Source organism: Ovis aries, chromosome 15 (genome assembly GCF_016772045.2).
Source record: "Ovis aries strain OAR_USU_Benz2616 breed Rambouillet chromosome 15, ARS-UI_Ramb_v3.0, whole genome shotgun sequence".
NCBI lineage: Eukaryota > Metazoa > Chordata > Mammalia > Artiodactyla > Bovidae > Ovis > Ovis aries.
In genome coordinates, this window is record NC_056068.1 from 42,349,265 (window position 1) to 42,376,406 (window position 27,142).

General features: G+C 37.8%; 1 protein-coding gene across 10 annotated transcripts in view; it reads left to right on the plus strand.

The window, feature by feature from the left end:
- Nucleotides 1–27,142, plus strand: part of SBF2 (SET binding factor 2) — a 499,008-nt gene that overhangs the window by 250,184 nt on the left and 221,682 nt on the right. For all 10 annotated transcript variants that reach the window (XM_060399918.1, XM_042233068.1, XM_015101036.3 and 7 more), the window contains 2 exons: nucleotides 24,698–24,830; nucleotides 26,069–26,177. In XM_060399918.1, coding sequence (XP_060255901.1) covers nucleotides 24,811–24,830; nucleotides 26,069–26,177 — 129 coding nt within the window. In that variant the 5' untranslated portion in view covers nucleotides 24,698–24,810. The remainder of the gene's footprint in view (nucleotides 1–24,697; nucleotides 24,831–26,068; nucleotides 26,178–27,142) is intronic.

Genomic DNA, 27,142 nt, shown 5'->3' on the forward strand with positions numbered 1-27,142 from the left:
CTATTTTTCAGTGTTTTTCTAAAAGCTTCTGAAAAGAAGATTAATTTTTACACCTACATCACCTGACATGAACCAGGAAAGTAAAAAAGTAAACCATTAAATAAGTTATATATAAAAGATGTAATTATATGGGTTCTAATCCCAATTAGTATTCATTGTTTTTAACCTAGGCTCCTCTTGCTCTGTAATCACTTAGGCTTTTAGAAACAAAACATAGTTTCTCTGTGCTGTAAAAGATGAATCGGTACTCTGTTTTGTTTTTCCTTAGAAGATAAAACTAAAAGAATCCCTTCCTTTTCATTTCACCACCTGTGACAGGACTTCATCTCTAATTTTCTAGCAATGGCTTGGGTGAAGAATTAAGAGGGAGTACATGAGAAAGTGACCTCTGTACTTTGGACAGCTCATACTTCATTAAAGGAGTAATGTAACTTAGAGTATGTTTCAGATCAACGCTGCCAGAGATTGTAACTTACTTTATCTCTTCAGTCAGTTCAGTTGCTCAGTCATGTCTCACCTTTGTGACCCCATGAATTGCAGCACGCCAGGCCTCCCTGTCCATCACCAACTCCCGGAGTCCACCCACACCCATGTCCATTGAGTCAATGATGCCATCCCACCATCTCATCCTCTGTCGTTCCCTTCTCCTCCTGCCCTCAATCTTTCCCAGCATCAGGGTCTTTTCCAGTGAGTCAGCTCCTCGCATCAGGTGGCCAAAGTATTGGAGTTTCAGCTTCAACATCAGTCCTTCCAATGAACACCCAAGACTTATCTCCTTTAGGATGGACTGTTGGATCTCCTTGCAGTCCAAGGGACTCTCAAGAGTCTTCTCCAGCACCACAGTTCAAAAGCATCAACTCTTCAGCACTCAGCTTTCTTCACAGTCCAACTCTCACATCCATACATGACCACAGGAAAAACCATAGCCTTGACTAGACGGACCTTTGTTGGCAAAGTAATGTCTCTGCTTTTGAATATGCTATCTAGGTTGGTTATAGCTTTCCTTCCAAGGAGTAAGCGTCTTTTAATTTCATGGCTGCAGTCACCATCCACAGTGATTTTGGAGCCCAGAAAAATAAACTCTGCCACTGTTTCCACTGTTTCCCCATCTATCTGCCATGAAGTGATGGGACCGGATGCCATGATCTTAGTTTTCTGAATGTTGAGCTTTAAGCCAACTTTTTCACTCTCCTCTTTCACTTTCGTCAAGAGGCTTTTTAGTTCTCTTCACTTTCTGCCATAAGGGTGGTGTCATCTGCATATCTGAGGTTATTGATATTTCTCCTGGCAATCTTGATTCCAGCTTGTGCTTCCTCCAGCCCAGCGTTTCTCATGATGTACTCTGCATATTAGTTAAGTAAGCAGGGAGACAATACACAGCCTTGACGTACTCCTTTTCCTATTTGGAACGAGTCTGTTGTTCCGTGTCCAGTTGTCTCTTGCTTGTCTTATATATGTACCTACGTAAGAGTTTCTCACTCAGAGTATGTTTTTCACATTGTTCTCCATCTGTGTTTTTTTATCGTTGAGTTGAAACTGTCCCTTTCCTGAGGGCTCATCTCTACTTCTCCATTGAATTCTTAATTCCTTACACAAAAAATCTACCTTTTTATCTCCCCCCTATCTCAAGTTGAATTTTACTCCCTGCTCAACTCTGAAACACATTACTCCTTTTCCTTTAATAGCCGCATCCTTATTCTTCTTTGGGACTTCCATCAGTGAAATTTAGAGAGCCTCAGAAGAGTTTAATGGTCTTCCCTTGTATCTCAGTTGGTAAGGAATCAGCCTGCAATGCAGGAGACTTTGATTCGATTCCTGAGTCAGGAAGATCCTCTGGAGAAGGAAATGACAACCCACCCCAGTATTCTTGACTGTAAAAATCCCATGGACAGAGAAGCCTTGCAGGCCACAGACCATGAAGTCTCCAGAGCTGGACTTGACTCAGTGACTAAATCACCACACATAGAGTTTCTAGTATCCTAATAAAGATGAATGATGGCATCAATCCCAAGGTAGTACTAGTATATCTGCCTCCCCATAGGAGTTTAAACTGTTAAAAATCATGTGTTCCTTTTCTTCCTCCCTGAAAGTTTCTGCTCATTGAATTATCTCAACCAAGTTCAAATTAATTTAATTAAAGCTATTTTGTTTAATGTGTGAAATAGGCATTGACTCCTTGGTGGCACTTATTTCTGTAAAGAATATCTTGTTGATTAAAACCTTCCTCCACAAAGTTTTGGATGTAATTTTAGGGGTTCATGGACTACCTACACAGCCTGTGGATGGTCCCTACTAATCACTGACTTAATTGATTTTAGCTAAGCACTATTCCCTAGTAGCTCAGATGGTAAAGCATCTGATACAATGCAGGAGACCCAGGTTCGATCCCTGGATCAGGCAGATCCCCTGGAGAAGGAAATGGCAACCCACTCCAGTATCCTTGCCTGGAAAAATCCCATGGACAGAGAGCCTGGCACGCTCTACAGTCTATGGCATCAGAAAGAGTTGGACACGACTGAGAAAAAGTTGATCATTGTTGAAGCACTATTCACATGATCTTTTTCATTTAGGAAGACTTGTATGGCTGTACATGGGTCGGCCTTAGGGACAGGGGCTCTGGGTGCTGCAGACTTGGGTATGGCATAAGCCCCCTTGGGGGAGGTCGCCATTAACTCCACTGTAGAGCTCCCAGAACTTACACTGGACTGGGAAATAGACTCTTGGAGGGCACAAAAGAACCTTGTGCATCAGGACCCAGGAGAAAGGAGCAGTGACCCCACAAGAGACTATCCGGACTTGCATGTGAGTGTCCAGGAGTCTCCGGCAGAGGCAAGGGTTGGTGGTGGCCTGCTGCAGGGTTGGGGGCACTGAGTGTAGCAGTACACACATGGGATCTTTGGAGGGAGGTCACCATTATCTTCATTACCTCCACCATGGTTTGGCCCCAGGTAAACGGGGTTTTTCCTGTGGTCATGTATGGATGTGAGAGTTGGACTGTGAAGAAGGCTGAGCGCTGAAGAATTGATGCTTTTGAACTGTGGTGTTGGAGAAGACTCTTGAGAGTCCCTTGGACTGCAAGGAGATCCAACCAGTCCATTCGGAAGGAGATCAACCCTGGGATTTCTTTGGAAGGAATGATGCTAAAGCTGAAACTCCAGTACTTTGGCCACCTCATGAGAAGAGTTGACTCATTGGAAAAAACTCTGATGCTGAGAGGGACTGGGGGCAGGAGGAGAAGGGGACGACCAAGGATGAGATGGCTGGATGGCATCACGGACTCGATGGACATGAGTCTGAGTGAACTCTGGGAGATGGTGATGAACAGAGAGGCCTGTAGTGCTGCGATTCATGGGGTCAAAAGAGTCGGACACCGACTGAGCAACTGAACTGAAACAGCAGGGAGGGAACACAGCTCTACCCATCAACAGATAATTGGATTAAACATTTATTGAGCACGGCCCCGCCCAACAGAACAAGACCCAGTTTCCACCTCAGTCAGTCTATCCCATCAGGAAGCTTCCATAAGCCTCTTAACCTTCTCTGTCAGAGGGCAGACAACCTGAAAACCACAATCACAGAAAACTAACCAATCTAATCGCATGGACCACAGCCTTGCCTAACTCAGTGAAACTGTGGGCCATGCCATGTAGGGCCACCCAAGACAGAGAGTTCTGCCATCATGTGGTCCACTGGAGAAGGGAATGGCAAGCAACCTCAGTATTCTTGCCTTGAGAACCCCATCCATGAACAGTATGAAAAAGCAAAAAGATAGGACACTGAAAGAGGAGCTCCCCAGGTTGGTAGGTGCCCAATATGCCACTGGAGATCAGTGGAGAAACAACTGCAGAAAGAATGAAGAGATGGAGCCAAAGCAAAAACAGTGCCCAGCTGTGGATGTGACTGGTGATGGAAGCAAGGTCCGATGCTGTAAAGAGCAATATTGCATAGGAACCTGGAATGTCAGGTCCATGAATCAAGGCAAATTGGAAGTGATAAAACAGGAGACGGCAAGAGTGAACATTGATATTTTACGAATCAGTGAACTAAAATGGACTAGAATGGATGAATTTAACTCAAATGACCATTGTATCTACTATTGTGGGCAAGAATTCCTTAGAAGAAATGGAGTAGCCCTCATAGTCAACAAAAGAGTTCGGAGCACAGTACTTGGGTGCAATCTCAAAAACGACAGAATGATCTTTGTTCATTTCCAAGGCAAACCATTCAATATCATAGTAATCTATGTCTATGCCCCGACCAGTAATGCTGAAGAAGCTGAAGTTGAATGTTTTTATGAACACCTACAAGACCTTCTAGAACTAACAGCCAAAAAGATGTCCTTTTCATTATAGGGGACTGGAATGCAAAAGTAGGAAGTCAAGAAGCACCTGGAGTAACAGGCAAATTTGGCTTTGGAGTTCAGAGTGAAGCAGGGCAAAGGCTAATAAAGTTTTGCCAAGAGAATGCACTGGTCATAGGAAACACCCTCTTCGAAAAACACAAGAGGAGACTCTACACATGGACATCACCAGATGGTCAACACCAAAATCAGATTGATTATATTCTTTGCAGCCAAACAAGGAGAAGCTCTACAGTCAGAACAAACAAGACTAGGAGCTGACTGTGGCTCAGATCATGAACTCCTTATTGCCAAATTCAGACTTTAATTGAAGAAAGTAGGGAAAACCACTGGGTCATTCAGGTATGACCTAAATCAAATCCCTTATGATTATACAGTGGAAGTGAGAAATAGATTTAAGGGACTAGATCTGATAGATAGAGTGCCTGATGAACTATGGAATGAGGTTCGTGACATTGTACAGGAAACAGGGATCAAGACCAACCTCAAGAAAAAGAAATGCAAAACAGCAAAAGGGCTCTCTGAGGATGCCTTACAAGTAGCTGTAAAAGAAGAGAAGCAAAAAGCAAAGGAGAAAAGGAAAGATTATACCCATTTGAATGCAGAGTTCCAAAGAATAGCAAGGAGAGATAAGAAAGCCTTCCTCAGAGATCAATGCAAAGAAATAGAGGAAAACAAAAGAATGGGAAAGATTAGAGATTTCTTCAAGAAAATTAGAGATACCAAGGGAACATTTCATGCACAGATGGGCTCACTAAAGGACAGAAATGGTATGGACCTAACAGAAGCAGAAGATATTAAGAAGAGGTGGCAAAAATACACAGAAGAATTGTATAAAAAAGATCTTCATGACCCAGATAATCACGATGCTGTGATCACTCACCTAGAGCCAGACATCCTGGAATGTGAAGTCAAGTGGGCCTTAGGAATTATCACTACGAACAAAGCTAGTGGAGGTGATGGAATTCCAGTGGAGCTATTTCAAATCCTGGAAGATGATGCTGTGAAAGTGCTGCACTCAATATGCCAGCAAATTTGGAAAACTCAGCAGTGGCCACATGACTGGAAAAGGTCAGTTTTCATTCCAATCCCAAAGAAAGGCAATGCCAAAGAATGCTCAAACTACTGCACAGTTACACTCATCTCACATGCTAATAAGGTAAAGCCCAAAATTCTCCAAGCCAGGATTCAATAGTATGTGAACCCGTGAACTTCCAGATATTCAAGCTAGACTTAGAAAAGGCAGAGGAACCAGAGATCAAATTGCCAACATTCACTGGATCATGGAAAAAGCAAGAGAATTCCAGGAAAACATCTACTTCTGCTTTATAGACTATGCCAAAGCCTTTGACTGTTTGGATCACAATAAACTGTGGAAAATTCTGAAAGAGATGGGAATACCAGACCACCTGACCTGCTTCTTGAGAAACCTGTATGCAGGTCAGGAAGCAGCAGTTTGAACCAGACATGGAACAACAGACTGGTTCCAAATAGGAAAAGGAGTACGTCGAGGCTGTATATTGTCACTGTGCTTGTGCTTATTTAACTTCTATGCAGAGTACATCATGAGAAATGCTGGGCTGGAGGAAGCACAAGCTGGAATCAAGATTGCTGGGAGAAATATCAATAACCTCAGATACGCAGATGACACCACCATTATGGCAGAAAGTGAAGAACTAAAGAGCCTCTTGATGACAGTGAAAGAGGAGAGTGAAAAAGTTGGCTTAAAGCTCAACATTCAGAAAACTAAGATCATGGCATCCGATCCCATCACTTTATGGCAGTTAGATGGGGAAATAGTGGAAACAGTGACAGACTCTATTTTGGGGGGCTCCAAAATCACTGTAGATGGTGATTGCAGCCATGAAATTAAAATACACTTGCTCTTTGGAAGAAAAGCTATGACCAACCTAGATAGCATATTCAAAAGCAGAGACATTACTTTGGCAACAAAGGTCTGTTTAGTCAAAGCTATGGTTTTTTCAGTAGCCATGCATGGATGTGAGAGTTGGACTATAAAGAAAGCTGAGCACCAAAGAATTGATGCTTTGAACTGTGGTGTTGGAGAAGACTCTTGAGAGTCCCTTGGACTGCAAGGAGATCCAACCAGTCCATCCTAAAGGAAATCAGTCCCAAATATTCATTGGAAGGACTGATGTTGAAGCTGAAACTCCAATCCTTTGGCCACCTGATGCGAAGAGCTGACTCTTTGACAATGCTGAGAAAAATTGAAGGCGGGAGGAGAAGGGGACAACAGAGAATGCGGTGTTTGTCTGACATCTCCAACTCAGTGGGCATGAGTGTAAACAAGCTCCCGGAGTTGGTGACGAACAGGGAAGCCTGGCATGCTGCAGTCCATGGGGTCACAAAGAGTTAGACACAACTGGACGATGGAACTGAACTGAACTGAACTAACCTTGCCAAACACTACCTATATTTTGCCCAAGAGATTAAGTCTGATTCTGATCCCAGAAAATACAGAAGGTAGGGAACACATTGCTTCCAGAGACTGCAGTTTTCAAAATCCAGGCTCTCAGAAACTGTTGGTCAATGTCAAAAATTATTTAACAAATAAATTATATGGAGGAGGAACCTGAAGAGTAAAAATGCTTTGAGGGTCTTCCCTGGTAGTCCAGTGGTTAAGACTGCATGCTTCCACTGCAGGGCATGCAGGTTCTAATCCTTGTCATGGGACCAAGATCCAGCATGCCACATGGAGTGGACAAGAAATGAGAGATTTGAAATAGATTCCGTTTTTAGCAGAGTGAGGTTATACTGTAGTGTCTAGAGATGTACCTTTTGGTGATAAAAAAAAAAAATGTCTGTAGGAAAAATCAGGAAAATGCTTAATAGAAGAAAGGCAGAACATTGATTATTTATAGCAATGGAGGGGTTGTCATGGTTAGTGGCACATGCAAGGGGCCTCTAGGGCTGCTGGCAAAGTCCTCCCTTGACCTTGGTAGTGTTTGTAAGATAGTTCATTGAACTATACATTTGGTTTGTATCCTTTTCTGTATTTGTGCTTTATCTTACAAATATTTAGAAAACTTGTTTGACTATTTAATTCTTCATATGTACAATTTTTTTTTTTTTAATAAAAGTTCAGTGCTTAAACAAAGTAAGAGATTTTATCCTCCAGTAACGAAAAGGCAGTACAGGACTGATATGTTAATTCCCAGATGTCTTCAGGAAGACATGTTTTTCCCTTATTTATTAATAGGGCACTTTCACTTTCTTGACTGGGAGCTTCAAGAATTGCCTTGTCTTATTATCCTGTGCATCCTTTATATCTGGCATAGTGACTTTGGCACAGAAGGCATCAGTGTTTACTAAATAAATTACTGCACCAGCCGTGAAGAAGATGGCAGTCATACCTCCTAGGAGAGTTCTGTATATGGATGAAGTGCATAGAACAGATGATGATCAGCCATTTGAATATCAGATTTCATTATTTTTACTGTCTAGTATTTTGAGCTTAATTATCTTTTGCTTACATATTCAAAATTTACTTTTTCAGCATCTTTCAGCTTATTCTTGATAAGGAAAAGATAAGAAAGGAAAGGAGAAAGAAAGATGCCTCTCAAACAGCATTGTATGCAGTTGTAGTTGCCAAAGCATGTGGTACTGATAATTATGTCTGAAATCATGTTTTTATCACCGGTCATTTTGGTTAGACTGTTGTTGAAGGCCAGTGTTAGACCATTATCACAGTTGACTACCTGCATTGGGGATGCGGTAGTGGTGGTAGATTTTACAAAGCACAGACAGGAAGCAGATAAAACTCTAAGATACTTTTGTAGCCTTGACTAGTTTTCCTGTGAAAGGCCTAAATGTAATGATAGCATTTCCTTGGTTCTTCTTTCCAAGGGTTGTTATGATAATGAATTTGTTTTTCACAGTTTCAGAGCTATGTTTGCCTGAAGTTGTTATGTGGCCTTATGCCATTACCCACCTCATTCCTTAAAATTTTCTGTTAACCAGCTTCATCTTCAACTTAACATCTATTTTATTTATTTGTATCTTTTTGTAGTCTATGTGAATTGTTTTTTATTTACCTAAGATTTGTGTTTTGTGTAGAAAATTGTAATTTTTCATGTTAATTAAGATTGTATTCATAGGAACTGGTTTTTATAGTCCCTCTGATTTTTTTAATCCATAGCTCAGGTATCCCTCCTTGACCCAGATAATTTTGTGAAATACTCTTGAGATCTTTTGAGATATATGTTCATCTATAACTTGGTTTCTAACTATGAACACACTCATTATAGAATAATTGTTCCCAATTTTATAGTATACTATTTATTAGACCTTCTTAAAGTCACAGGCTAAAGCTAGTTTGGGCCTTAAGTTACTGTCACTATTTCCATAGTAAAACAGCATTAGTCATGTAACATCTGTATTTATTGAGATATTCTTGAGGTATAACTTGTATAAGTTTAAGGTTTACAGTGTGATGCTGTGATGCTTATATTTATTGCAAAATGATTACTGTAATAAGATTAGTTACCACCTTCATCCCCTCACGTAACTATCATTTGTGTGCTGATAACATTTAACATCTACTCTTTTCACAGTTTTTAAATCTGTAATACAATATTGTTAATCATAGTACCATGCTATACATTACATGCTCAGACTTTATTCATCTTATACCTGGAATTTGTATTTTTTGACCAGTATCTTCCCCCCTCCCCCACCTTCGCATACATGTGTACTCAGTTACTTAGTTGTGTCTGACTCTTTGCCACCTTAGTGGACTCTATTCTGCTAGGCTCCTCTGTCCATGGGATTTTCCTTGCAAGAATATTGAAGTGAGTTGCCATTTCCTACTCCAGGGTATCTTCCCAAACCAGGGATTAAACCCATATCTCCTGCATCTGCTTGCATTAGCAGGTGGATTCTTTACCAGTGAGCCACCTGGGAAAGCCCTTCCACATCACCTAGCCCCTGGCAACCACCATTTTGTCTGTTCCTAATTTCAGCTTTTTCAGAGTCTATAAAAATGAGAATATAGAGTATTAGTCTTTTGCTGACATTTCATTTAGCATAGTGCCTTCGGGATCTGTCCACGTTGTCGTGAAAGACAGTGTTTCTTTCCTTTTTATAATTGAATAATACTCCAATATATTATATATGTATTCTTTTCCATTCATCTGTTGATGGACACTTAGGTTGTTTCCATATCATGGCTATTGTAAATAATACTGCAGTGAACACATGAGTAGCTCTTAGAGATAGTGAGTTTATTTCCTTTGAATATGTACCCAGAAGTGGAATCACTGTATAAAATGGTAGTTCTATGTTTTTCTTTTTTGAGAGCCGTCATACCGTTTTCCATAGTAGCTAGACCAATTTACATTCCAGCCAACAGTGTATAGGAGAGATCTCTTTTGTCTTTTGATAGTAGTCATTCTAACTATTGTGAGATGATTGGCATTTCCTTGATGATTAGCAAAGTTGAGCATCTTTCCATGTGCCTGTCGGGGTTTATATGTCTTCTTTGGAAAAATGTCTGGTTTTTTTTTAAGTCCTTTGCCCATTTTGTAGTCTTTCTTTTTTCCTTTTTGCTATTGAGTTATGTGAGTTCCTGTTATATTTTAGATATTAATATCTTAGCAAATAGATGATTTGCATGTAATTTCTCCTGTTCATAGATTGCCTTTTCATTTTGCTGATTGTTTCTCCTGCTGTTCAGAAACTTTTTAGTTGGGTGTAGTCCCAGTTGTTTATTTTTGTATTTGCTGCTTGAGTTTTGGGTGTCCCATCTAAAAAATCATTGCCAAGACCAGCATCAGGGAGCTTTTTCTCTGTTTCCTTTAGTAGTTTTATAGTTTTGTTTCTTTTATTTATATATTTAATCTGTTTCATATTATTTTTTGTGAGTGGTGTGAGATAGGGGTCCAATTTCATTATTTTGCACATGAATTTTCAGTTTTAAGGATACTATTCTTTCCCCATTGAATAGTTTTGGGGTTTTGTCACGTATTAGTTCACTTTATGTGTGTGAGTTTCTTTCTACACTCTGAATTCTATTCCATTGATCTGTGTGTCTGTTTTTATGCCAGTACACAACTGAGCAACTTCACTTTCACTTTTCACTTTCATGCATTTGGAGAAGGAAATGGCAACACACTCCAGTGTTCTTGCCTGGAGAATCCCAGGAACAGGGGAGCCTGGTGGCCTGCCGTCTGCGGGGTCGCACAGAGTCGGACACAACTGAAGCAACTTAGCGGTAGCATACTTTTTAAAAAATATTATTGTAGCCTTAGAATATAGTTTAAAATCAGGAATTGTGAAACCTCCAACTGTGTGCTTTCTCAGATATTCCTTTGGCTATTCAGGAACTTTTATGGTTCATATGAATTTTAGGATTTATTTTTTTCTATGTCTATGCAAATATAATTATCAGTTCAGTCACTCAGTAGTGTCCAACTTTTTGCGACCCCATGGACCACAGCATGCCAGGCCTCCCTGTTCATTGCTAACTCCCAGAGTGTAGCCAAACTCATGTCCATTGAGCTGGTGATGCCGTCTAACCATCTCATTCTCTGTCATCCCCTTCTCCTCCTGCCTTCAATCTTTTCCAGTATCAGGGTCTTTTCAATAATTTTGATTAAATTGAATTTATAGGTGGTTTGATGCAGTATGGATATTTTAAGTGTTAATTCTTCTGAATTATGAACACGTGCTATATTTCCATTCATTTGTATCTTCCTCAGTTTCTTTCATCAAACTCTCATCAGTTTCAACATACAGATCTTTGCCTCCTTGGTTAAATTTATTCCTGAGTATTTTATTCATTTTGTTGCTACTATAAATGAGATTATTTTATTTCTTTTTCAAATGGTTTGTTGAATAGTTTCAAATAGTTGTAGAAATGCAACTGATTTTTCTATGTTGATTTTATATCCTGCAACTTTGCTGAATTTATTAGTTCTAACAGTTCTCTGATGGAGTCTTTAGGATTTTCTGTGTATATATATAAGATCATATAATCTGCAAACAAACTATTACTTTTCCATTCTGATTTGATGCTTTCTATTTCATTTTCTTTCCTAATTGCCCTGGGTAGGATTTCCAGTACTGTGTTGGAAAAGTGTGGGCACCCTTGTCCTACTCCTGATCTTAGCAGAAAAGCTTTCATGCTTTCACTGTTAAATAAAATGTTAGCTGTGGACTTCTCATATCACCATTTTTTATGTTGGAGTATGTTTTTTTCCATACTTAATTTTTTGAGAGTTTTTATCATGAAAGAATTTTGAATCAGATGTTTTTCTGCATGTATTGAGATAATTATAAGATTTTTTAAATATTTAATTCTATTAATGTCCTATATCACATTGGTTAATTTGTATATGTTGAAATATCCTTGCATCCTGCAATTATATTCCACTTGATCATTGTGTATGGTCCTTTTAGTATGGTATTGAATTCATTTTCCTGCTATTCTGTTGAGAATTTTCATATATTATGTTAATCAGTAAGATTGGCCTGCAGTTTCGTTTCCTATTGAGTCCTTACCTGGCTTTGTTATTCGGGTAATTCTGACTATAAGGATTCTTCCTTCCTTTTCAGTTTTTTGAAGGAGTTTGAGAAGAATTGGTATTCATTCTTCTTTAAATGTTTGGTGGAATTCACCAGTGAAACCATCTGGTCCAGAACTTTTCTCTGTTGGGAGGTTTTGGTTATAGTTTGAATCTCCTCACTCATTATTGGTCTGATCAACGTTTCTATTTCCTCATAATCTCATCCTAGTGTAAACTTTTTTATATGCATACTTTCTTTTCGCTTACCCATATGTCGCCAGCTTTTCATGGACTATTATTGAGTCAATATTTTTGTGTATTATCTCTAATACTAAGTAGAGATTTTTTAAAAAATTATTAACATTGCTAGAGTTTTTCCTTCAGTTTATCTTACAAACATTATTTTTCCTTTTTATATAAACATCCTTAAAATGTTGATTGTAACCATACTTGCTATTCAGAAAGTTATTTCTGCTCTTAAATGTTTTAATGGAAAACTTCTGGCATTCTCTTTTTTATCTTCCTCTGGAAAAGCTTCTGGTTGTAATGCTATATAATTATTCTTAAAGTGATATTAACTTTTATAAGCATATCAAAACTAATTTATGTTCCTGAAAAGAAAGAAGAAAGATTATTAGAGGAAAGAATGAAGGCTTAAGTTGTGCAAAATTCTTCTCTTTAAAGGTAACACCTTTAAGAATATGTTGACTGGTAAATTTATGAACCACATGATTAATGCATCAGTTGTAGAATGATTTTTGTCCTTTTTCCTTAAATTATCAAAATCTAAAGTCTTGGATCACATTACTGTTTTCATTTAGTTTTCTTAGATCATTCATGTAATATTAGTACTTGATTTAGTCTTTTTCTCAATTACAATTGAAAAAAATGAAGTAGCCATTTTCATTTTTATTGTATGTAATTTAACACGTAGTTGGAGAATTTGTGGGCACAAAAGTTTAGATCATTACTGTAAATGGAATATTGTGCTCTACGTAGAAAAGGAAGAAATGGGAAATTTAGTGTTTTACTGTAACTATGTATTATTAATCATTTTGAGATAGTTTGATTGTCAGCTATTTGTCTTGAGGTTTTAAAACAAATTAAATCTTCTCACTAGTCTGTCTGGAGCACTTTTCTGAAGATACTTCTTACCATGTCTACTTTGTTCCAGAGTCCAAACAAAATTTCTGTAATGCCTATCTACAGGAGTATAATTTTTTTCATCAAATACTTAGAAAACCATTACCATATGTAAAGTCCTGTGCTAGTCACTAGGGATGTAAAGATAAAACAGTCTCATCCTCTTCTCCCAGATAATACTTTTATATGTTTTAAAAATTATAGTACACTATAATTAGTGCAATAACAGAGATACTAAGAGCTAACTTTTACTAGCTAGAAAAGTGGAAGGACATTCCAGGCAGAGAGAAAGCATAAGCTATGATATAGAGCCATGATAGGCATTCATGAAATAATAAGATATTTGATGAAGCTTGAGCATTCAGAAGTGGTCACAATGTTATCAGGAAACTGATTGCTTTCTTTTAAAAATTAAACACTTAATATTTATGCTAGGTTTATAAAGGAAACTGTTTTCAAAATACCAAATACTAACAGTCATAACCAATGGGTTGTTGATTAATGTACTCCGCTTACTAGAATCATACATAGATAAAGTATTTAATATCTGCTTGCTACATGATATTATTTGCCGCTGCTGCTAAGTCACTTCAGTCGTGTCCGACTCTGTGCGACCCCATAGACGGCAGCCCACCAGGCTCCCCCATCCCTGGGATTCTCCAGGCAAGAACACTGGAGTGGGTTGCCATTTCTTTCTCCAATGCATGAAAGTGAAAAGTGAAAGTGAAGTCTCTCAGTCGTGTCCGACTCTTCACGACCCCATGGACTGTAACCTACCAGGCTCCTCCGTCTATGGGATTTCCCAGGCAAGAGTACTGGAGTGGAGTGCCATTGCCTTCTTTGGACATCATTTGAAGACAGTTCAGAAAAATCCTGATTCAAAGAATTTTCCATTTTCCTTTTATTGTGTTTAAATACTAACACTAAATGGTTAAATGCTTCCACTAAATGGGCTTCCCTGGTGGCTCAGCAGTAAAGACTCTGCCTGCCAGTGCAGGAGACTGAGTTCAACCCCTCAGTCGGGAAGACCCCCTGGAGAAGGAAATGGCACCCTTTCCAGTATTCCTGCCTGCGAAATCCCATGGACAGAGGAGGCTGGTAGGCCACAGTCCATAGGGTCACAAAGAGTCAGGAACAACCGAAGCGACTTGGCATGCATGCAAAGTGTATTTAATTCATGTCACATTCAAGGGAATAAAAATGTTCATAACCACTAAAATACACCCATGTATAGTTACCTCATGCAAAGAGTTGACTCATTGGGAAAGACTTTGATGCTAGGAGGGATTGGGGGCAGGAGAAGAAGGGGACAACAGAGGATGAGATGGCTGGATGGCATCACTGACTTGATGGACGTGAGTCTAAGTGAACTCCGGGAGTTGGTCATGGACAGGGATGCCTGGCGTGCTGCAATTCATGGGGTTGCAAAGAGTCGGACACGACTGAGTGACTGAACTGAACCGAACCGATAGTTGCCCAATTGAGTTACATTTCTTAGTTATTTTTTTATTTAGAAGATTTCCATTTATAACATATTTGGAAATAATGTACTGAATTTGTAATTAATATGAAACATTGCCTCTCAATGGTAGTTACAGAACTTAACTGTATAAAGTATTAGATAATCTGAGAGGGTAGGGATTTTATTTTTCTTCGTTATTGTATTCCTAGTATCTGGAGCATAGTGGTGGTGGTTATTGTTCAGTTGCTCAGTCATGTCCAACTCTGTGTCCCCATGAACTGCAGCATGCCAGGCTTCCCACCAACTCCTGGTGCTTGTTCAAACTCATGTCCATTGAAGTGGTGATGCCATCCAGCCATCTCATCCTCTGCTGTCAACTTCTCCTCCTGCCTTCAATCTTTCCCAGCATCAGGGTCTTTTCCAGTGAATCAGTTCTTCACATCAGGTGACCAAAGTATTGGAGCTTCAGCTTCAACATGAGCCCTTCCAGTGAATATTCAGAGTTGGTTTCCTTTAAGATTGACTGGTTTGATCTCCTTACAGTCCAAGGGACTCTCAAGAGTCTTCTCCAGCACCACAGTTCCAAAGCATCAGTTCTTCAGTGCTCAGCTTTTTTTATGGTCCAACTCTCACATCCATACATGACTACTGGAAAAACCATAGCTTAGACTAGACGGACCTTTGTTGGCAAAGTGATATCTCTGCTGTTTAATATGCTGTCTAGGTTTGTCATAGTTTTTATTCCAAGTAGCAAGCGTGTTTTAATCTCATGGTTACAGTTACCACCTGCAGTGATTTTGGAGCCCAAGAACATAAAGTCTGTCACTGATTCCATTGCGTCCTCATCCATATGCCATGAAGTGATGGGACCAGATGCAATGATCTTAATTCTTTGAATGTTGAATTTTAAGCCAGCTTTTCACTCTTCTCTTTCATTTTCATCAAGAAGTTCTTTAATTCCTCTTGCTTTTTGCCATTTGGGTAGTGTTATCTGCATATCTGAGGTTGTTGATATTTCTCCTGGGAATCTTGATTCCAGCTTGTGCTTCATCTAGCCCAGCATTTCTCATGATGTACCCTGCATATAAGTTAAATAAGCAGGATGACAACATACAGCCTTGATGTACTCCTTTCCCAATTTGGAACCAGTCCATTGTTCCACGTCCAGTTCTAACTATTGCTTCTTGACCTGCATACGGATTTCTCAGGAGGCAGATATGGTGGTCTGGGATTCCTACTTTTTTAAGAATTTTCCAGTTTGTTGTGATCCATACAGTCACAACACTGTAGTCAGTAAAGCAAAAGTGGATGTTTTCCTGGAATTCCTGGATGTTTTTCTGGAATGCTTTTTCTGTGATTCAACAGATGTTGGCGACTTGACCTCTGATTCCTCTGCCTTTACTAAATCCAGCTTGTACATCTGGAAGTTCTCGGTTCACATATTGGCGAAGCCTGTCTTGAAGGATTTTGAGCATTACCAGCATTACTCATGTGAATTGAGTGAAGTTGTGTGGTAGTCTGAATATTCTTTGGCATTGCCTTTCTTTGGGATTGGGATGAAAACTGACTTTTTTCAATCCCATGGCCACTGCTGAGTTTTCCAAGTTTGCTGGCATATTAAATGCAGCACTTTAACAGCATCAACTTTTAGCATTTGAAATAGCTGAGCTGGAATTCCATCACCTCCACTAGCTTCATTTGTTGTAATGCTTGCTAAGACCCACTTGTCTTCACATTCCAGGATGTCTGGCTCTAGGTGAGTGACCACACCACTGTGGTTATCAAGGTCATTAAGACATTTTTGGTACAGTTCTTCTGTATTCTTGCCGCCTCTTCTTAATTTCTTCTTCTTCTGTTAGATCCATGCCATTTCTTTCCTTTGTTGTGCCCATCTTTGCATAAAATGTTCCCTTGGTATCTCTAATTTTCTTGAGGAGATCTGTAGTATTTCCCATTCTTTGTTATCCTCTGTTTCTTTTCATTGTTCACTTAAGAAGGCTTTCTTATCTGTCCTTGCTATTCTTTCAAACTCTACATTCAAGTCTTTCCTTTTCTCCTTTGCTTTTCCTTTCTCTTCTTTTTCTCAGCTATTTGTTAGGCCTCCTCAGACAACCATTATGCCTTGTTGCATTTCTTTTTCTTGTAGGCTTTCAACAAATATTGATCAAATGAATGAGAAATATCCTTTTTCATGACTTTTGTTAAGCCATGACCATTATAACATTTTCTCCATTGTGGATTGGCAGAATTATAGTAAATTATTTAAGGCTTTTGGAAATAAAACCTGCCAAGAAAACCAGGACCTTCAATTCCTCAATTTGCCCATTTGAAAGCTGAGACATAATTTTTATTTGTATAGTATATCTTTATTAGAAGCGGAGGTTTCTGGAGAGAAGTTTGTGGTGTTGTTTTTTCAAAGCAAGAAACAAATACCTTCATTAATGTTTGATGTTGTGAATTTTAGATCTTTAACCCCCAAACAAAAGTTAAGATCAGGAAGTAATTTTTCAAAATGTTTTACTATTTGGATAGTCAACAGGATGTGTATGTATCATTGTAGTCAAATCAGTAGAAATTATCACTGGAATGTTTGCTTTTCATACTGTTTTTCTCTCCTGTTATTGTGTAGCTTTGGATAGACATTGGCTACTGAAGACTAGGAAACATTCAAGGTTATTTAGAAAACTGATTATGACTAGCAGTTCAAGGAAAATGAAGCCAGCAACAAGTGTTGCTAGTTAGGAATAAAAACACCAATGTAATTTCTTAAAATATCTGAGATTGTTAATTATCTAAAACTTAAAGCATGTGATGTTTAAAAATGCAAAATTTAAGCTATCCATTAGTTAGTCACAGGTAAATTTTATTTTATATTATGGATGAAGTGGTTGGATGGCATCACCAACTCGATGGACATGAGTTTGAGCAAGCTCCAGAAGTTGGTGATGGACAGGGAAGCCTGGCATTCTGCAGTCCATGGGGTCACAAAGAGTCGGACACAACTGAGCAACCGAACTGAAATAATTTCCTGGATAATGAGAAACTTACCTTTTAAGCATTAGACTGTTACCCCTAACTCAATTCTAATATATGAGATGTTAGCCTTTAGTAGTAAATATAGTGTAATATTTCACTCCTTGCTGTCACAAATTGATTCTACTAATGTAAGCTGTCTAAGGAGAGCTGCATACCTTCCTTCTTCACTTTTTATCTAATACTACATGATGCTGGCCATGACTTTTATTTTCTGAGATTATCAAAATGGATTTTTTTTGTGTGGGTATTACAGTGGATTCAGAGGGGAGTAGAGAGAGAAAAGTTCTTCCCCAGAGTCTTCAGGGAAAAAGTTTGGATTCCTTCCTAATGTTATACAGACTCTTCATGAACCTGCCCTTGGCAAAACTCCTTGTAGGTCTTCTGAATGCCTTTCCTTCCCTCAGTCCTTTGTTTCTTTGCATGTGGTCTTCTGTCAACTTTGAAAGTCTTAGTGATCTCTTTTCCCTAACTGTAACTTCTGCTTATCCTTAAAACTGCAACTCGAGTGTCAATTCCTTTAGGTGGGCCCAGTGTAACCATAAAGGTCCTTAAAAGATGGAAGAGGGAGATATAGTGTGAGAGTGGTGCACTCTGATTCACACAAGAGGGAAAGACTCAACCAACCTTACCAGCTTTGATGATGGAAGGGGGCCATGAGCTCAAGAATGCAGGCAATTGCTAGAAGCTGGGAAACCCAGGAGTAGGGCTTCTGAGTTTTAAGCCATTAAGTTTGTGGAAATTTGTTATAATAGCCATGGGAAATTAATACAACTACAGACTTTTTAAAATATAAATTTTAATTTTTAAATACTTGGACCCACAAAAAGTTGTTAAAATGGTACAGCAAATTCTCAAGTTTTGACTTCTTCAGACTTGCTTAGGTCTCACATCTTCAGAAAATAGTATTAGATCAATCATGATCAAAAGAAACAAAATATATTAAAACTGAAGACATACAAAAGCAAATAAACTCCACTGTCTTATTTTAAACTTTTATCAAAATGTACTTGCTTTACAATATTGTGTTAGTGTCTACTGTACAGCAGAGTGAATCACCTATATGTATTCATACATTCTCTCTTTTTTGGATTTCTATCCCATTTAAGTCACCACAGAGTACTGAGTAGAGTTCCCTGTGCTACACACTAGATTCTCCTCAGTTATCTTAGTAGTGTGTATATGTCAGTCCCAATCTCCCAGTTCATCCCAAATCCCCTTCTCCCCAGTGGTGTCCATACCTTTGTTCTGTGCATCTGTGTGTCTGTTTCTGCTTTGCAAATAGGTTCATTTGTACCATTTTCCTGGATTCCACATGTATATGGAGTTGTAAGGTTTGGGAAATGAAGGTTTGGAGGGCAGGTTGCTTGTTAATTTCCTGCAGTCTCTCTCCTTACTCAGCCATTAGCTCTAGTAAGACAGGAACTGTGACTGTTTTGTGGGCTAATGCATGCCCCAGGGCTCAGGAAAGTGTCAGGTATATGGTAGGCACACAGTAAATGTTTGTTGAATAAATGAATAATAAAGTCACCTAGAAAGTTAGGGACAACCAAAACAGGAATCCAGGGCTCTGCTCCCCCAGGCCGGGCTCTATCCATTGAACCAGGAAACCTAGATTATAGAGCGAGGCTGCTGTTGTTCAGTCGCTCAGTCATGTCTGACTGTTTGCAGCCCCATGGCTTACAGCCCACCAGGCTTCCCTGTCCTTCACCATCTCTTGGAGCTTGCTCAAACTCATATCCATTGAGTCAGTGATGCCATCCAAACATCTCATCCTCTGTCATCCCCTTCTTCTGCCTTCAGTCTTTTCAAGCATCAGGGTCTTTTCAAATGAGTCAGCTCTTCTCATCAGGTGGCCTAAGTATTGGAGCTTCAGCTTCAATATCAGTCCTTCCAATGAATATTCAGGACTGATTTCCTTTAGGATGGACTGGTTGGATCACCTTGTAGTCCAAGGGACTCTCAAGAGTTCTCCAACACCACAGTTCAAAAGCATCAATTCTTTGGGCGCTCAGTCTCACATCCATACATGACTACTGGAAAAACCATAGCTTTGACTAGACGGACTTTTGTAGGCAAAGAAATGTCTCTGCTTTTTAATACACTGTCTAGGTTGGTCATAGCTTTTCTTTCAAGTAGCAAGTGTCTGTTAATTTCATGGCTGTGGTCACCGTCCACATTGACTTTGGAGCCCAAGAACATAAAGTCTGTCACTGTTTTCACTGTTTCCCCATCTATTAGCCATGAAGTGATAGGACTGGATACCATGATCTTTGTTTTTTTAATATTAGTTTTAAGCCAGCTTTTTCACCCTCCTCTTTCGCCTTCATCAGAAGGCTTTTTAATTCCTCTTTGCTTTCTGCAATAAGGTTGGTGTCATCTGTGTGTCCGACTCTCTGTGACCCCATGGACTGTAGCCCACCAGGCTTTTCTGTCCATGGAATTCTCCAGGCAAGAATACTGAAGTGGATAACCATTCTTTTCTCCAGGGGAACTTCCCAACCCAGGGATTGAACCTGTGTCTCCTGCATTGTAGGCATAGTCTTTACCATCTGAGCCACCAGGGAAGCCCTCAATATAAGATTTAGCAAATGAATAAATGTATTTATGTCCATAGGATCCAGTGTTTTCATTGGAAAAAGGAACATACAACTATGTATTGGAGTCAGGAGACTCTGCGAGAATAGATTGGAACTGAAAGTAATGATATGGACTTGGATTTCTCAAATACATGTGTATGGGTATATATGTATGTGTGTGTCTGTTATATGCATGTATATGTGTTCATATATGTGCATGTATCTACTCTTATCTGTAAAAGTAACCCCAAAACAAAGATACCTTGGCAGAAATGATCTAACATTTACCCTAATACCCTCAATTCTTGATTTTTAAAAGCCATTTCTAATGGCTTTTAATGGAAGGAACCAGGCCTCCTTGGAGAAGTGACTAACTTCAGAGCAGGGACAGAGTAGGTAAAATATGAGCCTGGATTATTTTGTCAAGCTAGAAAGTAAGAAAGAACTTAAAAAAGAAAGGGTTCATATCATAGGGACGCAAGAACTAGGTTAAAGGGGTGACCGTTGTCTAAGTTTAGGACTCAATGCGCACAAACATAGTTAAGATCAGTAATAACCTATAGAATGTTGGAATAAAAAAATAGAAATCCATGAGTCTATATTGATGATGGATATATAAATAAGCAGGTAATGGGGGAATAAATGAGAGTTCTGATTATTGCTGAATGTTAAGTGCTAATTTCTAACTGGTTGAATGTGATTTGCAAAAGCATTTTATAATCCTAATAGTAAAGACTGATTATAATCATAATAGTAAAGACTATCTTAAAAAAAGAAAAACTAGAAACCAATACAAGAATAAAACTTGTAAATTCAAAAATGTATGGAGATTACACAAAATGTTCTTAACCAGTGGGTCAGTGAAAAAATCAAAAGGGAAATCAAAAGTATCATGAGACAAATGAATATGGAAAAGCAAACACCACAACTTCCACAATGCAGCAAATTCAGATGTAAGAGGGACGTTAATGGTGATCAATATCTGCATTAAGAAAAAAGAAAGGTCTCAAACATCCTAACTTTACCTTCCAGGGAATTAGAAAAAGAAGAACAAATGAAGTCTGAAGTTAGTAAAGGAAGGAAATAACTTAAGATCAGAGCAAAAATAAATGAAATAGAATGAAAAGACAGTAGGAAAGATGAGTGAAACTAAAAGCTGTTTTTTTAAGATAGGTAAAATTATAAACCTTTAGCTAGACTAGGGAAAAAAAAGAGAAGACTCAAATACAATCAAATATGAAAGAAGGGTCATTACTGATGATACCATAGAAACACTATGGATGATAAGCAACTACTGTGATCACACCAATAATTAGATAACCTGGAAGAATGAATAACTTCCTAGAAACATAAAACCTACCAAAACAATAATAAAGAAATAGGAAGTCTGAACAAGACAGTTATTAACAAGGAGATTGAATCAGTAATCAAAAACATCCCTAAAATAAAAGTCCAGGACCATACGGCTTCACTGGATGAATCCAATGAAAAATTTGAAGAATTAATAGCTGTATATTAGAGACTGTCCTGAAAAATAGAAGTGGGAACTCTTCCAAACTCATTTTACAAGGCCAGCATTACCCTAATACCACTATGGTATTAGGACACTATGAGAAAAAGAAGCTACAGGTTTCGCACTTAGAATTTAGATGCAAAAATCTTCAACAAAATATTGGCAAACCAAATTCTACAATATGGTAAAGAATCATAGAATGTGATTGAGTAGGATATACTCCTTGGAATGATTCAGTAAGCAAATCAGTAAATTGTTCTCTTTGAAATGGTTAATTTTATGGTATGTGAATTTCATCTCAATGAAAATAATTTAATGCTGTGGAAATGCTCCATCCTAAGCAACAAAGCACAGCACAGCAAAGAAACAGGACACCTAAATGAAATATTAAGCTTTGAATGAATCCTGATGGTAGGGGAGAAGTTACAAAGAATAATTTTGTGTCAGAATGAAACAAGAATACACATGTAAGATTAGATTTAAAATATTCAGTTCAGTTTACCTACTCAGTCATGTCTAACTCTGTGACCCCATAGACTACGGCATGCCAGGCTTCATTGTCCATCACCAACTCCCGGAGCTTGTTCAAATTCATGTCCATCCAGTCAGTGATGCTATCCAACCATCTCATCCTCTGTCGTCCCCTTCTCCTGCCTTCAATCTTTCCCAGCATCAGGGTCTTTTCAAATGAGTCAGCTCTTCACATCAGGTGGCCAAAGTATTGGAGGTTCAGCTTCAGCATCAGTCCTTCCAATGAATATTCAGGATTGATTTCCTTTAGGATGGACTGGTAAGATCTCCTTGCAGTCCAAGGGACTCTCAAGAGTCTTCTCCAACACCACAGTTCAAAAGCGTCAATTCTTCGGTGCTCAGCTTTCTTTATAGTCCAACTCTCACATCCATACATGGCTACTGGAAAACCATAGCTTTGACTAGACGGACCTTTCTTTGTTGCCAGAGTAATGTCTCTGCTTTTGAATATGCTGTCTAGGTTGGTCATAGCTTTTCTTCCAAAGAGCAAGCATCTTTTAATTTCATGGCTGCAGTCACCATCTGCAGTGATTTTGGATTAGACTTAAAATATTGCAACATGTTAAATTTGCTGAGGGGGATAAACATACTGCGCTTAAGGAAGATATTATCTTTATTCTTAGGAAAAACATGCTGACATATTTAAGGGTGAATGTCATGATGTGTACAGTCACATGGGTCAGAAAATGTGTGTGTGATTTTAGAAAGAGGCAAGGTATGCTTACACATAAAGTACAAATGTTAAAGCAAATAGAGCAAAATTCAACATTAGGTGAGTCATTGTGAGGGATATTTGGGTACTCTGTTCTTGGAGCTTTTTTGTAAGCTTTAATTATTTCTAAAGAAAAATATTTAATGTTATCTGTTAGGTGGCTCAGTGGTAAAGAGTCTGCCTACTAGTGCTAGAGACACAAGAGACACGTGTTCAGTCCCTGGGTTGCAAAGATCCCCTGCGCAGAAGGAAATGGCAGCCTTCTCCAGTGTTCCTGTCTGGGAAATTCCATGGACAGAGGAGCCTGGAGGGCTATAGTCCGCAGGGTCACGAAGAGTCCAAAACGACTGAACAACTGAACACACACATGTTATTCAGTTTAATAAATGTGGCATTATAAATATAGCTGAAACTTCTTGCGTATGCCACCTCATCCCAGAGATAATACTATCCTTTATTCGGTTCTCTTTATTCATGGATATATCTTTATATAGTCTATGTTTGTACTGATATATACCTGAACGGTATATAGCAGCATTTTGTATGGTTTTAAGCAATATATAAATGCTATCATTCTATAGAATCACTTTATACCATACTTTCCTCATTCAACATTATATTTGGGAGAGTTGTTTACGTTGATATATTAGCACTAGCTCTCTTATTTTCAGGTTGTAAAGGTATCCCTAAAGTTTTAGTAATGTTTGAATCTTAAAGTCACAGGTGTAAATGTTATAGACCTACCCTCTACCAAAGCCGTATCACTTGAAAATGTTTAAATTTCTTTAATAATTATTTCACTTTATAAATTTTGAATAATAAAGTTTTAGTTTTAGTTTTTTTGTTTTAGTCAACATTTGCCATCTTCAGTCAGAAGTTTAACTTTAAGTAAATTCAACTTAAAATTTTACTACAATTTATTTTTCATTCTTATATTTGGGATGTATCCACTTTTTTCATTATTTAAATACTTCTGCAATGCTCCTCTTTGTACCTTATCTTCTTGGGTACACATGAAAGTTTCTATGATAAATAACTCAAAATGGAATTATTAAAATTACTGCATTTACTAGATACCAGGGTATGTGCCTGTGCATCTTGACTTTATTTATATTCATCACAGCAGTGTATATGATCCTTTCCCTACCATCTTCATAAAACCTTAGAATTGTCAAATTCTAATTTCGGCTATTGTAGTAGGTTTAAAATCATACGTCCTGAATTTTTTCGTTTGAATTTTTCTGATTATTAAAAGTGTTGGAGCTTCTTTTCATGTTAATCAGCCATTTTGATTTCCTCTTAATGTAAATTATAAATTCATATTATTCTCCTATGTTGCTTTTTTCTTGCTTTTAGAGGAGATTTTTTTAAAAATTGTCAACTATATGCTATTTCCAAGAAGTAGAGAAAGGGTGATGTAAAAAGTTGGAAAAAAGATATAGTAGGAAAATTTCAAGAACAAAACTGGTTTGGTTATGTTAACCTCAGACAAATTAACTTTAAAAGGGAAAAAAGTTAGAAAAAGGCCAAGCATCTAAAATAGAAATTTAAGTACAGACCTTGGAGATGAAGTTGAAAAGAAGGTAATAGTATATTTCCAATTAACTAATATATTCAGTGAGTGTACACTGATTTGAAGAATAAGACAAACCAAACTGAAAGTTTGGGAAAACAAATACCCATAGGCTCTTTGGAATTCATGGTTTAACTAAATATTTTTCTTCAGAGATTTTTTAAGTGTTGGCTTTTTCATTGCATGTAATTCTAAGGCTATGTTTCTTGGCAGCACATAATAAAACTAAATGCATTTGGTAAGCATTTGCTCTTTGTGTTTTCAGGAATTCAAAATGTCCTCAGCCTCTTTTGTGCGGTCCTTACAGAAAATAAGGTTCTCTTCCATTCTGCAAGTTTCCAGAGACTTAGTGATGCTTGTAGAGCCCTGGAGTCATTAATGTTTCCTCTTAAATATAGGTGAGGGTTTTTATTTGGTGTTTTTATTTATTCCTAGATTATGCATTACTTATCAATGACCAATTAAAGCATCATTTCACAACAGTTTTGAACAACAAGGGCATATTTTACAAAGTTATGCTGTTATGAGTCATGATTCTGATAGAAATCTAGCCTGGAATTTGGAACTTTTCCAAGTTGCCTATTATTGAGTGTTGATTCCTTTCATGAAAAAGTAATCAATTTAAATAGTATTGTCAGCAACATTTAATTCCCTTTGAATATAGTTGGAGATAAAAGTCTTAAGATAGTACTGATTATTTAATATTAAGAAATTATTGTTAATTCAGGCAGTTATAGTGGTATTATAGTTTTACCTTTAAAAGAGCCCTTCCCTTTTTTAGATATATACTAAAGTATTTATGTATATGTGATATGGTATCTGGGATTTGATCCAAATAATGTGGTAGGAAAAAGAACAAAAATGCGTACAAATATATATGTGACCATGCATTGGTGATTGTCAAAGCTGATTAAATACGTGAGGCTTTATCGTCCTTTTTTCCCCTCTCTTTTGGGGGCAGAGAGGGATGTTAATTTTTTTGTAATAAAAAGTATAAAGGAAAACAGTGATGACTGAGAGTGCTGTAAGTACAATATTTTATTCTAATATTTTTTATCAATTTGTTAATCGCAGTGACCTAGAAAAAATTTAGACAGTCTACAGATTTTATTAAAAATATTTTTTAACCTGTGTGCTTTTTTTAAACCTCCAGATAAGAGAGCATTCTAAACTTTAATTTTGTACCTTGCCATTCTTACCAAATATAAAAATCAAGTAGAGAAAATGTAACTCAAATGATTGTTTTATATAGAGAAATACATTATCACCAGTATGTGGGGGGTGGGGGTTGTTCCATCAGGAAGTCAGTGTTACCAGCTGATGTCAGATGTCTATATAAGGAAAAATTCTTTCAAGCAAGTTTGAAAAACTTAAAGAGATTGCTTGCCTAGAGGGGTAAGACATAAGAAACCTGCCCTGCTTACTTCATATCTTCTTATATCAGATCATACCTTTCACATGAAGAATCTTTAAAATCTCTTTTCCTCCCAAGAATTTAATATTAACAACTCTGAGAATATTATTGATAATTTCTAAACATAGATAATCTAAAATTCAAAAAGTATAAAAATGAAAGAAAGGTATGTTGTATTATGGAAGAACAAATATTTCTCACATGTATTTTTATTATTTCTAGTTACCCTTATATTCCTATTCTCCCGGCTCAGCTCCTGGAAGTTCTGAGTTCCCCAACACCTTTCATTATTGGAGTACATTCTGTCTTTAAAACTGATGTTCATGAACTTGTAAGTATTCATCTTTAAATTGCTAGTTATTGAGATCAGGGGTTTCTTACATTTCTTTGAGTCCTGCTTGCCTGCTAAGTCGCTTCAGTCGTATCCGACTCTGTGCAACCCCATGGACTGTAGCTTGCCGGGCTCCTCTGTTTGTGGGATTTTCCAGGCAAGAATCCTGGAGTGGGTTGCCATGACCTCCTCAGTCCTATACCACTTCAATTAATTACTATTTTCAAATCTGTTCCATTCCCAATAGAAAGGATTGGCTGGAAGCACAGCATCATTAAAAAACCGAAATACATTAATATTTCCTCATAGCAAGTACAGGAGATTTATAAAGTGAATTCATTAATCTTTTAAAATTTCCCTCTTTTGGCATATTAAATTTATCTTTCTATATTCTTCATCTCACATATGAGAAAGGAAGATAAAATTATCCATTTTTAGCAGTCTATTTATGCTTTTATTATGAGTGCTTTAATCACATTTTGAAATGAGGTCTGTGATAATGCTACCCACTCCAGTATTCTGGCCTGGAGAATTCCATGGACCGTATGGTCTATGGGTACACAGAGAGTTGGACACAACTGAGCTACTTTCACTTTTTCACTTGCAGAAAGCAAAAAGCATTTGCAAAGGAATGAAGGGTTTTGTTGGAATACAAGTTTATTGTGAGCTCCCCCCCACCACCCCCAGATTATTCTGTTCTTAATACTAAGTGGAAATACTAAAGGAGAGAAAGTAATACTCTGTATTCAACCAGCTCTTAAAAACAAGTTTACTTCTCTGTAGTGTGCTTTAAGAAGGACTGTAACAAAATTGGGACTTCATAGAAGGACATTTAGGATTTCAAGAGTTTAGAAACCATGTTCTTTGAGGGCCTAAGAAAATGTTCACAGGTAATAACCTAATGTTATTTGATAGCTAAAGATTAATATTTAAGTAGCTGTCATAGAAAGAAGGGGTAGAGGCTG